The 12,884-nt window shown below is 47.2% G+C and overlaps 1 protein-coding gene and 1 non-coding gene across 4 annotated transcripts; one reads left to right on the plus strand and one right to left on the minus strand.

Annotated features, from left to right (window-relative positions):
- Positions 1-521: 521 nt before the first annotated feature.
- On the minus strand, positions 522-8,158 carry ZNF772 (zinc finger protein 772). Of its 3 annotated transcripts, none has more exons than XM_059381955.1 (5): positions 7,875-8,158; positions 7,251-7,289; positions 5,731-5,857; positions 5,268-5,375; positions 522-4,655 (listed from the first exon to the last, which is right to left on the minus strand). In XM_059381955.1, the coding sequence occupies exons 1-5, from the start codon at positions 7,950-7,952 to the stop codon at positions 3,511-3,513; spliced, it is 1,497 nt and encodes a 498-aa protein (XP_059237938.1). In that variant the 5' UTR covers positions 7,953-8,158; the 3' UTR covers positions 522-3,510. The 3 variants fall into 3 exon arrangements, with proteins under 3 accessions (XP_059237938.1, XP_059237940.1, XP_059237939.1); XM_059381957.1 differs by lacking the exon at positions 7,875-8,158 and adding an exon at positions 7,630-7,708; XM_059381956.1 differs by lacking the exon at positions 7,251-7,289.
- LOC132006264 (U4 spliceosomal RNA) lies at positions 2,008-2,142 on the plus strand. Its single transcript, XR_009401037.1, has one exon. It is a non-coding gene; the product is annotated as a U4 spliceosomal RNA (small nuclear RNA).
- Positions 8,159-12,884: the final 4,726 nt, after the last annotated feature.

Genomic DNA, 12,884 nt, shown 5'->3' on the forward strand with positions numbered 1-12,884 from the left:
GCTCCCTCTGCTGGTGCGTGCGCTCTCTCTCTGACAAATAAATGAATAAATAAAATAAAAAGAACCATCATACAATTTGAAATTGTTACTTTTGACTTGTTACTTTTGACTGTAGCCGTTGAGGTTTCTTTTTTTTTTTTTAATCTTTTTTTTTTTTTTAAAGATTTTGTTTTTTTTTATTTATTTATTTGACAGACAAAGATCACAAGTAGGCAGAGAGGCAGGCAGAGAGAGAGGAGGAAGCAGGCTCTCTGCCGAGCAGAGAGCCCGATGTGGGGCTCGATCCCAGGACTCTGGGATCATGACCTGAGCCGAAGGCAGCGGCTTAACCCACTGAGCCACCCAGGCGCCCCTTTTTTAATCTTTTTAAATGATCACCCAATAAGGTGATGCTGGCTGATGCTTCAAGACTCTGAATTTCTCCCTCCCAACCTTCCTTATTCCTCAAATGTGGCCTTAACTGGTTTCTACTTGCAACACTTTCCTTCCTACGTAGGACATGACAACCTTCCTGGTACTGAGGGACAAAACCAGTAAGCATAAAGATTCTGACTACTGATTGGCAATGCTTTCAAAGAAAGATCTTAATCAAAACGGGGAAATGGGCACATTAATAAAAGGAAACCTCATTTAGAATGAGGTCAGGCGGCCAGCAGGGGGTGCTCTCATGCGTGGCACTAGCTGCCTACTGCAGACTCGACAGGAAGAGGTGGACCTTGCAAGCCAGTACTACTTTATTATCCTAGCAGGAGGAGAGATTTCTTCCTCTCCTGGCAACATCCAACGAATTAGAGACAGTGACAGCTCAGTAATAACAAACTGTAGTTACAAGCCCCAGTTTAGGTCAGTGGACTTTTAGTTTATCACAGCCCTTCCCAACTTCCTCCTTTCCTCTATAAAAAAGCGTTCTTCACTTCCGTTCTCTGGACTTGCCTATGGTTTTGCTAAAATTCACTTGTCCTAGATTGTAATCTCAGCTATTCCTGAAAAAAGCCATTTTTTTGCTGGTAAAATAACTGGCAGTTTTATTTTTAAGGTTAACACAGGAATTACAGGTGGCATCAGTAAAGACTGTAGACACTAAAATAATAATGGTTTGAAAAGTTTGATTACTTAAATAAAATGAACTCCTTGAATGACACAAACCACCAATGCTCACTCCACGGGAAAAAAGATAACTTCTATAGATCTAGATCCACTATGAAAATTAAATTTGTAATTACGAATCTTCCCATAAGATAAACTCCATGTCCAATTATTTCACTTGGACGTGGTGAATTGGTGAATTCTACAAAACAAGGAAGAAACAACACCAATTCTTCAGAAACTGAAATTAAAAAATTAAAAATCAGGAGATACTTAACCAACATGATGTATAAAGCCAGCATTATGGTGATACCAATTAAACTCAGGCATTAAGAAAAATTAGAAACCAAATCTCTCATCAACACAGATGCAAAAATATTTTTTAAAAAAGGCAAATAAATAAAATACATAAAAAGAATACATCATGACCAAGCGGGGCTCATCTTAGAAATGTAAGACTGGTTTAAGTCTTTAAAATTAGTCCATGTAATTCATCATTGAAAGATTAAAAATGCAAAAGAAAAAAAAAAGCTTATGATTGTGGTAGCCACTATCCAAGACATTCTCTTAGAAACCCCTACCTTCTTGTATTATCCCTGTTCTGGAATCCCCTTCCACTTTACACCAGGATGAGTCTGTGTCACCCACAGAGTAAGTCAGGAAAGTTAACACATCACGTCCAGGAAAAGGTTGAACAGATACTGTAACTGTCTTTGTGTGAGCCCTCTACTGGATCACCTGGATCACCTGATTTGGAACTTCTCTAAAATCAGAGAAAAAGCATAAATGCAAAGGAATGAATTGGTCCTAACACTGATGGATCACAAGATAATTATTCAAAGTTAAAGCCAGATACGTAAGAGTACATATTAAAGTGTTACCTGTGTATAGAAATTTTTCCACAGATAAAAAAATTCTGGGAGCTTTGCGCAGTGGCAGTATTGTAGCCGATGAGGTTTATCCGAGGCACAATTATTGCTAATTGAAGAAAATTCTGGGAAATTCAAATAAATCTACTGTGACAGAAAGCAAGATGAATGGTTGCCTGGGAATAGGTAAGGGGCAGAGGGATTGTGGGGCACATCAGAAAACTTGGCTTCACAGGTGCAAACATGTATCAAAACTTATCAAACTGTACACTATAAATATGTGCATTTTATTGCAGAAAATGCTTCAACTGATTGCTCTGACAGTGACTGTAGCCATAAGAGACACAAATATGGGAATCCTGAGAATTTCTGTAACCTCGTACCAAAGCCATAGTGATGGAAACATGTGGATTTAAGTTTATTAGAGTCACACTCCCTGTAGTTTGCTCCCAACTCCCTATTAATCAGTACCTGTGCCAATTTATGATTCTACCAAGTCTTTTTAGGAGACAGTGACATCTGCTTATTAAATAATAGATTTCAGGGGCACTGGCAGGTCCCAGGGGTCAAGTTCTCCTCAAGAGAATATGGGACTATGAAACTCCCTCTGGGACAAGGGAAACAATTCATACTGCCCCCAGATACACCAGAGGCTGTCACAACTGCCCAGTGTTCAGGGTGACCATGATCACAAATCTTGGCATATAGGTCAAAAGATTAGGCCCACCAAGATTAGTATTCTTTCATAGGAGACCTTGAGCAGTAATGCAAGTTAGGCCAAAATGAAAGATGTTCCTTGCTTGCCATTCTGCTAACACCACTGAGACGCAACATTTGGCACTCTCACAAAAGCTCTTCCTCCCTTCACGCTGGCAGAATCCAATTCTGTTTTCAATACAACGCAGAGTGAACAGAATCCCCAAAACTATAGTTGAAAAAGTAAGTCATTTGTTGCAAAAACAAAACATGAGACAGACAACTCCTAAGGTAGGTGATGTGAAGACTGCACAAATCCATCGTGAGTGCAAAATGAGACCAATGAAGTCCATGAAAAACAGAAACCTTCTCTGCAAGCAGCCAGCAGAACAAAGCTTGCCACCTTCTGACCAAAGTTAGGTCGTGTATATGCTTATACCAACTGGTAGTGGGGATGGCAGGAAGGAGTGTGGCTTTTTAATGGGCTCCAGGTACTGATGATTCCCTCTGGGGAAGGGAGGAGGAGCAGAGGACTGCCTATTAGAACATGTTGGGGTGACTTGTGCACGATGTGGGATTCTGCCATTCCATACATGGCTGGTTTTTTGTTTTTTGTTTTTCCAGAGACACGGGCAGTGACAGAATTCTGGCAAGGCTTCTGGACAGGTTACAATGGGCAACATTGCACCAGAAAGCTCCCACATATGTTGCACTCAGAACAATCTCCTCAGGGTGGATGTTTAAATGTTATGCGGTTCAACTTCTGGCTGATGGCTACTCAAGAAGGCTAATTAATCTCAGAGCTTCTCTTTGCTGTCAGTCACCAATGGAACAAGGAAATGGTGTATTCCCTGCCATCCTAAGGCCTTTCTCCAGTGTGAACTTTCCAGTGTCGGATGAGGGAAGCTCTTTGCCTGAAGGCCTTCCCACACTCACTGCACTTATATGGCCTTTCTCCAGTGTGAATTCTGTGGTGTTGAACAAGTACATGTTTGTGGCTAAAGGCTTTTCCACAGTCAGTGCACACATAGGGCTTTTCACCATTGTGAACTCTCTGGTGTGCAATAAGGTCAGAGCTCTGGCTAAAGAACTTCCCACATGCAATGCACTCGTAGGGCCTTGCTCCAGTATGAACACTCCAGTGTTTAATGAGTCTGTATTTGTGACCAAAGTACTTCCCACATTCGCTGCACTCATAAGGCCTTTCTCCAGTATGGATACTCTCATGCTGCACAAGTGTGGATTTGTGGCTATACGCTTTCCCACATTCACTGCACTTGTAAGGCCTTGCTCCAGTGTGAACTCTCTGGTGTACAATAAGGTTGGAGCTATGATTGAAAACTTTCCCACATATGCCACACTCATATGGCATTTCTCCAGTGTGGATTCTCTGGTGCTGAGCAAGTATGGGTTTGCGGCTGAAGGTTTTCCCACATTCGCTGCACTCATAAGGCCTTTCTCCAGTGTGGACTCTCTGGTGCTGGACAAGTGAGTCTTTGCGGCTGAAGGCTTTCCCACATTCATTGCACTCGTAATGCCTTTGTCCACTGTGAAAGGCACCCACACATTTGGTGTTACTGTTTGGCTTCCATTGACTATGAGGAGCATGCTGCTGGAAAATATTTGAGCTAGTTGGGAAGTCCTTATAACTCTTCCCTGTCGTACAAGGGATCTCCAGTGGTTCGACAGGGGAGCTGCTCACAAACAAGGGGCTGCCCTTGCCCCCTCTGAAGTGCTCCTCTCCACTGTGCTGCTTCTGGTGGTGAAGGTTTGCAATGAAGCAGAATTGTTTCCCACATACCCCACACATGTATGATTTCTGCTCAGGGTGTGTTCCCTGGGGCTCAGCCACATGCAAAATGTCTCTCAAGACCAAGCCACATGTCTCACAGAGGTGGGCCTTCTGGGTAGAAGGACGTGCCTTGGGAGTCCTGACCTGTGACACTCCCACAAAACTGTTCTGCTCAAAAGCTATCTCCTCGTCATCCATTCCATGCCAACAACCTGAAAGCAGACAAATGTACAGGACAAGTACAAATTAACACTGATGGAAGGGGTGGCCTTATTACATATGCATGTCTAACCGAAGTAAGATCAAGGTCACAGGAATGCCGTCAGAACAAGAGGCCCAAGCTCAAGCTGAGTAAAGGGCTGCGTGCAGTAGTTGGCATCTAAAGATCACAGAATGGGAAAGTCTAAGGGGGAAAAAAAGAAAGTAAAAAGGAATGGAAGAGGCCTTGACTAGGAGGACAGGGTACAGTCTGTGGGGTAACAACCCAGGAAGTACATTCCACGGGGGGACAGGTGAGAGCTGTGCAGCTTGACTACTGACGAGCTACCACTGAGTAGCTGGTATCTAAGGGCAGTTTAGGGCATGTGCACATCTCACGACACACAGAGTATAAGCCAATGTTGAGGGGCACTGCAGAGGAAGCAGTGGAGAGGAACAGGTGAGCTATGGAAGCTGAGGTGGGGAACAGCCAGAGGCCAAAGGTCAGAGCATAAGACAAGTGTGTACATGGGAAAGTAAAGTGTGGGAGAGAGGTTAGGGAATGACAGGAACATAGTCCCAACATTACATCCTTCCCCATTCCCATTCCCCAGGGCCACACCCACCCTGAGCTTCTCCAGTCCTGGCTGGAATAACATCTGCCCAGTCAGACATCCAGGTCTTGCTGCCCAGCTCCAGGGAAGGAACCCCATGGGACATGGAAGATTCATCTCCTAAAGGGAAGACGAGACAGGTAAATGGGCAGCACTGATTTGGGTAACCCACCACTCAGAGAAGAAAACCAAGTATTATAAAATAAACCTCAAAGTAGGGTCTTGCACAAATATCTCAGTGGTCTCAGCCAGCAGTGACCACTCTGGTCCTGCAGTTCCTGACCCAGACAGGCTGCTGCAGACATTAGATAGAGGGAGGGGCCAGAAACTGGGGGACATGGGCACATGGATCTGGACAGGGCATCCCGGCAGGGAGAGAACAAACTCTGTTAACAGGAAGGACTAGACTATCCTTGGGAGATAGGGGAGCAGCAGAGCCCAATATAGGACGCTGGGGTGGGTGTGAGGGACTTACTCAGCGAGGTCATAAGTGCAAAGTTCTCCAGCATCACATCACGGTACAGGCATCTCTGAGCCTCATCAAGGAGACCCCACTCCTCCTGGGAGAAGTACACAGCCACGTCCTCAAAGTTCACCTGTCCCTGCCACAATGGGGAGAGCCAAGTCCATGAGTAGCCTCTCTCCCAAGGACACCCATCCAGGCCCCCACAGATGTCCCTCCTGCATTTCTTCCTACCTAATTCCTCAACTCAGGAAATATAGGGAATGGATGCCAATGGTGTCTGCACTCTCCTAACCATGCCTTTGTTATGGTGCCTGCCAATAGCAACCACAGGCATGTGGTCAGAGAGGCACCATCTAACCTCTGGGCCCAGCCTGCAGGACTGCTCTGTTCTCCCCATCCCCCACCCCCACCTCCTGACAACCAGTTCTCCTGGGGCTACTAAAATCATGCTACCCCACAACCAAAGTTGGGCTCACCTTTCTCCTTTAGGCCCCCAAAACCAAGACCCAGGAGCCATCAGTTCACACTACTTTTCAGGTGCACAAAATTCTGGATCCAACTCTGTCTCACAACTCTGGCCCCCCACCCAGTCACTGGCCTCCACCATCACTTTCCTGGCTCACTAACTGCACTGCATGGCACATTCTTCCTCTTAAACCTGCCTACACACCACCTGCTACTTTTTGGATGTCTCCATCATGAACCCCTCCACAGAAGTCCAGTCCTGTGTCCAGCAGCTCACCTGATGCCTCCACTTGGTGTTCTCTGGAACATCTTAGACTCTTCACATAGGCAACAAATTTAAAATCCTAATATCCAATCTGAGTTATGTCTAGCACTGATTTGCCCATCTCTGCTGACGGAGCTTCTACCCTTCCAGCTAATATAGGCTAAAACCTTGGGGTTCTCTCTCTCACACATGAAAAAAAAATCTGATCACACTTCTCCCACCTACACAGCTCCCCTCCGGCCCATCCCTTCCTACCACTCACCTGGAATGTTGAAGCAACCCCCTCCCCCGTTTCCTTGTGTACACCAGAGCTCCTTCTACCCTCACCACACACAGTCTGTTCTCCACTTGGCATCAACAGGGTGCCTGTTAAAACCTGGAGCAGACCACCTACCTCCTCCACTCCATACCCCCATGGCTACACAACTCTCAGAACAGAGGCCTAGCTATCAGCTGGTCTAGACCTGACTCCCGGCAACCTGCTCCTGATTCCTACCACCCATGGGTGAGACCTGCTGTTTCCTGAAAACTTCCCTCTCAGTCTCTCCTCCAAGTACATGCACATGTTAGTTCCTGTACCTGGAACAACTCTCCACATCTTATTCCAACAGTTACCCAAAATGAGAAGCTTTCTATATAACCCCTGGCCTGGGCTCAAAATCCTGGGCTGGAGACCTCTCCAGGGTCCTCAGACTCAAGACCTGAGAGAGTATAAGAGAGTGCTGTATGATACCCAAATCCTGGAGACCAGGTGGGTGGGGGGGTCAGATGGCTGAGAGCACAGACACCCTTCCCTCACCTGTACAGGGTCCATAATTACTTCTGAGTTCATCGGAACCTGTGGGAAGAGGGAGACTGTGAGAGACAAGCAAGCACGAAGGAGCTCATGCCTGTCCCCTACTGCTGACCAGGCGCAAATACCCCGGGCTAACTGCCTACCTTCTGTGCCTAGGTCTTCAGGCCACTGTGTTACCTCGGACTAGGTCTCTCTTTCTGTGCCTCACCGGCCGCCTCATTTCCTAACCTTGTCTGTCCGTTCCACAAGCAGCCTATGAAATACTTTTAAAAGCCTTCAGATGAACCCTCTATAGCTCCCAGCACGCTCACAGTGACGTTAGAGCTGCTCCGGCTGACACCGCAGGTCTAAGTCCTCCTCACACTCTAATCCTTGTACACACCAAGGCTCCAGGTTTCCCGAATGCTCCGTCTGTGTCGCCTTCCAAGCCTCTGCATCTGCTGGCCCCTCTGTCCGCGACGTCCCTCCACACCCCGCCACACCGGCGATCAGAAATGGGGCCCAACCAGGGGCGCCCCTGCTGTCTAGACACAGGGGCCTAAGCGGCAGCGCCCTGAGGCGGCTCTCATTCGAGGGACTGCGTTTAGAAACGGAGGTCGCGCGAGAACCCGAGGGCACAGCACCCACCTGCGTCGGGTCGGTCAGCGCGACCGCGGCCACCGGAACCTGCGGACCGGGGAAGGCGCGCGGAGGGGAGGGGGTCATTAGCGGTCGACAGGTGCAAGGACCCGATCCTCAGGTCCGCCTCTGTTCAGGGGAGACAACGCCTCCTCTCGCGTTTGCCTTCTCGTGTCACTCAAGCCTGACAGCTGTCTGGACACTGACCCGGTAGGTTAATCTAAAAACAAACAACATGTCTGCTCCGGAGGGGAACGGAAGTCTCTCCCTGACATCTCCCGCACCAACGGAAATGCCCCTCTCCCCAGGCTTCAATGGCCCAGCATCGCAGAGAATCCTGGGTAATGTGGTTTCCTTCGCGACCACACTGGAGAGAGGCGTTTGCGCCGCCTCTGGAGCCACCGTAGCTAGCGGAGTCTAGAAATTGCGTCTCCTAGAGGACTGGCGGGGCTGCTCTTTCCCTTAAAGGAGCCGTCCCCATATTTCCCATAAGGTCGAGCTGTAACACATTACAGAAATGCTTAGAGATATTATTTCAGGACTCTGCGCAGAGACTGCTCACCAGAAAATTAATTTCTCTCAGATTTTTACAGGTGGAAGCTAATAAATATTGTCATCAAGTAAACTCTTGTAGCCTGCAACTCTGGAGTTAGTTTTGTGAGCTCAGCGTGGAGGGCGAGGAACCGGAAAGACTTGACACCCGACCAGGTGGACATGAAGAGGGATATTAAGCGCCGCTCAAGCACGTGGGCAGTGTTTGTGCCTCTGATCACCTCAGAAGTCATTCCTCCTGACTGTATAATCAGTGACTGTGTAGAACAGGGGTGCAGCCCCTTTTTACAAAATAGTATTTCTTACTCTGTACATAGAGATGTATTCAATTCCTTGTAGGTATGATGAAGTCCCAGAACCTAAGTCAGGTTGGGTGGGGTGAGGAGGTTCGGAGCCGACGACTGAAGAAAGAATTCTTAAGACGTCGTTGGTGCAAAATGGTGGTTTATTAAAGCACCGGGACAGGACCCGTGGGCAGGAAGAGCTGCTGCCCCGGGTTGTGAAGGTGGGCATGTTATATACCCCACAGTTGGGGGGAGGTGGTGAAGGAATGGGAGATTTCGACAGAGTTCTCACATGCTAGGGAGGGCCTACAAGGTGCGGGGGGGGGGGGGGGAGTCTTTGCCCTTATGGCTTGATCAATGTCGTCTTTAGGTCAGGCACTAACATCAAGATAATGGGGGATTCTTGGTGGGGCATTATGATCTGGCTATCATTTACATTCCTTTCTACTCCAGTCTCCTCCAGTTTATGGTGGGAGGGGGACATTAGGGCTTCAGGAACCAAGAGTTATTTGCCTCTGGAAATTTGTGCTATGGATAAGGTAACCTCCCTGTTTAGGTCTCTAGGACATCTTGTGGGGCAAGGGAGATTCCTGTTCTGCAGGATTGCGATCCCTGCAAGTTAACTATTTATCGTTTTATGGCAGTCAGGGGTGCCTGAGGAATGCTACACATATGGAGGGGAGCGGGTGAAGAGGGGGTGCAAGGCGCCAGCTTTTGCTTTGTCCTCAGCCAGCCTCCTGCTCCCTCATCAGGTATGTTACAAATGTCTGAAAGAAAGGCGATGTACCAAATGTCGTTTGGGAGTCAGGAGGGCAGTAAGAACAGTCTCTATGCAGAAAAAAGTGGCCACGAAATTAAATTTCTATACACAGTAAAAATGTCTCTTAAGAAGTTGTGACAGAGGTGCCAGTCGTTAAGCGTCTGCCTTCAGCTCAGGTCATGATCCCAGGATCCTGGGATGGAGCCTCAGGCTCTCTGCTCAGCAGGAAGCCTGCTTCTCCCTCTCCCACTCCCTCTGCTTGTTCCCTCTCTCTCTGTGTCTTTCTCTGTCAAATAAATAAAAAATCTAAAAAAAAAAAAAAAGAATTTGTGACATAAGACTATTATTATATGAGGACCCAAATGAGGAATGTAATGGAAAACAAACCCACAGAAAATAAAATTCTAAGCAAAATATTTAAGATCAAGGAAGAGTGATCCCAGATGAAAAGTCTCAATGAGAGAAGGAATCAAGATTGTGAGAGAGGTACATTTTTTTTTTACAAAATAGATGATCATTTATTTTGTAAATGCAAATATATCCCCCTATGGAATTAAAATGATGGAATTGATATGCAAATGTTGGAGTTTGGAGTGAAAAGTTGAGAAGAAATTCTTGAGACGTTATTGGTGCAGAAAGATGGTTAAAATTCAAGTATGGAGTGTAAAGTTTTTTCTGGCGAGATAAACACAACACCAGGCAGAGTGGGTGCAAGGCAAGATTTATTAAAAACGCTCTCCGGCGAAGTTTCAGGGCTCAGGAGAAGGGGAGCCAGGAAAGTTGCGCCGGGAGGAGGTGGGCACCCTCGGGCGAGGTTCCGCCACTCTGGAAAGCAGAGTGGCGGAAGTCGCACCCAAGGCAGGGAGGAGGGGGCTTTTAAGGGGTCTCGGAGGAAGCTCAGGGGTCTTTTGGAAGTTTCCCTTATTTGGATATCCCGCCTGCTCATCGGGATCCCATTGGTCCACAGGAGCCCGGGGCGGGGGTCTCAGATTCCTGCTTGGGCCTTTGTTCTCCTGTCCGAGCTCAGGTCTTGTGGCGGGAACTTACACCATCTTTGGTAGCCCCCTTCCTGCCAGCCCAACATGGAGACAGAACCTGTGGGCAGAAGGAGCAGCACTGGGTTTATGAGGGGGTAACTGATTATGTAATCTAAAGTTGGGAGAGGGTTATGCATAGCCTAAGTCTCTAAGGAATTTGGAAGCAAGATTTCCAGGACCTTGACGAACTAAACCCTTGAAGGGCTAGATATCATTAGGAAAAGGTCATTTATTACTGCAGAGCAAAACCTTAGTCACAAGACCATGTATACAAGTGGGTCATATGCTTGAAGGATGATTGCTAACATATATCTTTGGTGGGGTAGAGATAAGGGAAATTTCTAAAGGAATTTTTATGTATTAGGGCAGCACAAATATTTTTTTCCCTAAGGAAATTCAACCTCCCGAAGTGGGGCTTGAACTCAGAGCCCCAAAGTCAAGAGTCACACACTCTACCAACTGAGCCAGCCAGACATTCCTGGCATTTTTGTATGCTAAACTAGACTTACAGGATCTTGGAGGTCAAGATAATATTAAGCTAAGATTGCCTTTTGCCCTCAGCAAAGTATTAACATCAAGGCAGTTGAGTTCCAAGAGGAAGGTCACCTGCCTATCTCAAAGACTTGTTAATGGGCTTTAAGTTGTAAGGAAATCTATTTTTTTCTTTTACCTTTGTTCTCAGCATCAGAATTCCCAAGCATTCCTTCAGACAACATCCACTGAGAGAAGGCTAGTTGTTTAAAGTTCTAAATCCCTTATATTTCTAAATGGGAAGTAAATGTATTTGTAACTCTGTTTACCTTAAAAATAGAGGCTGCCAGTTATTTTACTAGCAAGAAATGGGTTTATTTGGAAAAAGAGAATTGCAATCCAGGACAAACAGGCTGCAGCAAAACCATAGGCAAGACTGGGGAACAAAGGACAGACAGAATTTTTTTTTTAAAGATTTTTTTTTTTTGACAGAGAGAGAGAGATCACAAGAAGGCAGAGAGACAGAGAGAGAGAGGGGGAAGCCAACTTCCTGCTGAGCAGAGAGCCTGATGTGGGGCTCCATCCCAGGACCCCGAGGTCATGACCTGAGCCAAAGGCAGAGGCTTAACCCACTGAGCCACTCAGGCACCCATGGACAGAATTTTTCAAGGAGAAGCAAGGGAACTTGGGAAGGCTGTTATGAACTACACATCCATTGAAGTAAAGAGGGAGTTCAAAGTGTGGTCGTTTTGCACGGGCTGAGCTATTGTCTGGGGTGGGAGGTGAGGAAAACATTTCTTCCTATGGCTGGAGTGTTAGGGTCCGTGATCAAAGGAGTGAGACTGATACAAAGCGAAGGTCAAGCAAAGCTTTATTTTGCGCCAAGCATGGAGAATCAAACTGAAAGACCCCTCCCCGGGAAGATAGATAGGATAACTAACTGCTTTTTGCTTTTCTGTAAACCGCTGGCTTTTAGATACCCGGGAAGATAGATAGGATAACTAACCGCTTGTTTGCTTTTCTGTAACAGCTTGGCTACTAAGGCATGACACTTAACTCCTGTTTGAACAAGATACCCTCCCCTAATAGCCGGGGCATGGTCACGTAGGCAAGGGGGCTGCATGGTCATGTAGGTCACGTAGACAGGGGGCTGCATAGTCAGGTAGGCAGGATGCCTTTCTGCTGAGTAATAAGGTCAAACTTCCCCTCTTTGTTTCCCCTTCCCGCCTTACTCTTCGCGCGAGGGGGTCTTCCAAAGCCAATCCGCTAACACCAAGTATGCCTTTTTCAAAAGTTCAAACTGTCAACCAATCAGTTGCACCCCACCCAAAACTTGTTTGTACCTGTCTATAAAAATCCTGCACCACCCCAGCCAGGTGTGCTCGGTTAGCCGGAGCTGCCGACCACCCGCCGGTACCTGCGTGATAATAAACCTCTTGCTGTTTGCATCCAGTGGCAGTGTTGGATTCTTGGGTTAGGGGATCCGCGGGTCTTTCAAAACCATTTGGGGCCGCCTCTTACAGAGAGAGCGAGCGACTCCCAGCCTCACAGAATAACTTTTATAGAGCAAAGGCCATGTGGTTGAGCCTGGCCACACACAGGTGGCCAATGAAATTGTAACACACAGAGAAAGCTGCACAGTCATGCTAGGTCACACATGGGTGGCCAATTGAATTACAATTCACCCCATAGTAGCTATTTGAACTAGCCTATCACCTTGGTCAGAATTGGTGCCCTAGTTTGGCGCCCAAAAGGCAGGGCCCACACTCCGTGGTAGCTAGGGAGACGGCATGCATGCTCCACTGACTGTATGTTTACCTGGCCCGACTCAACCCTGCATTCGGACTCTGTTATCTCCACCTGACCTGACCCGCCGTTGTATTTGGGCTCTCTTATCAGGGACTGGTCGACCACA

Source organism: Mustela nigripes, chromosome 17, assembly GCF_022355385.1.
Source record: "Mustela nigripes isolate SB6536 chromosome 17, MUSNIG.SB6536, whole genome shotgun sequence".
Lineage (NCBI taxonomy): Eukaryota > Metazoa > Chordata > Mammalia > Carnivora > Mustelidae > Mustela > Mustela nigripes.

Coding starts and splice junctions, on each gene's coding strand:
- ZNF772 (XM_059381955.1), bottom strand. CDS start 7,952: ATGACCCCCTCCCCTCCGCGCGCCTTCCCCGGTCCGCAGGTTCCGGTG. Junction 5,858..7,250: donor TAATTATGGACCCTGTACAG/GTGAGGGAAGGG, acceptor CCATTGTGGCAG/GGACAGGTGAACTTTGAGGA. Junction 5,376..5,730: donor TGCACTTATGACCTCGCTGA/GTAAGTCCCTCA, acceptor TCTTCCCTTTAG/GAGATGAATCTTCCATGTCC.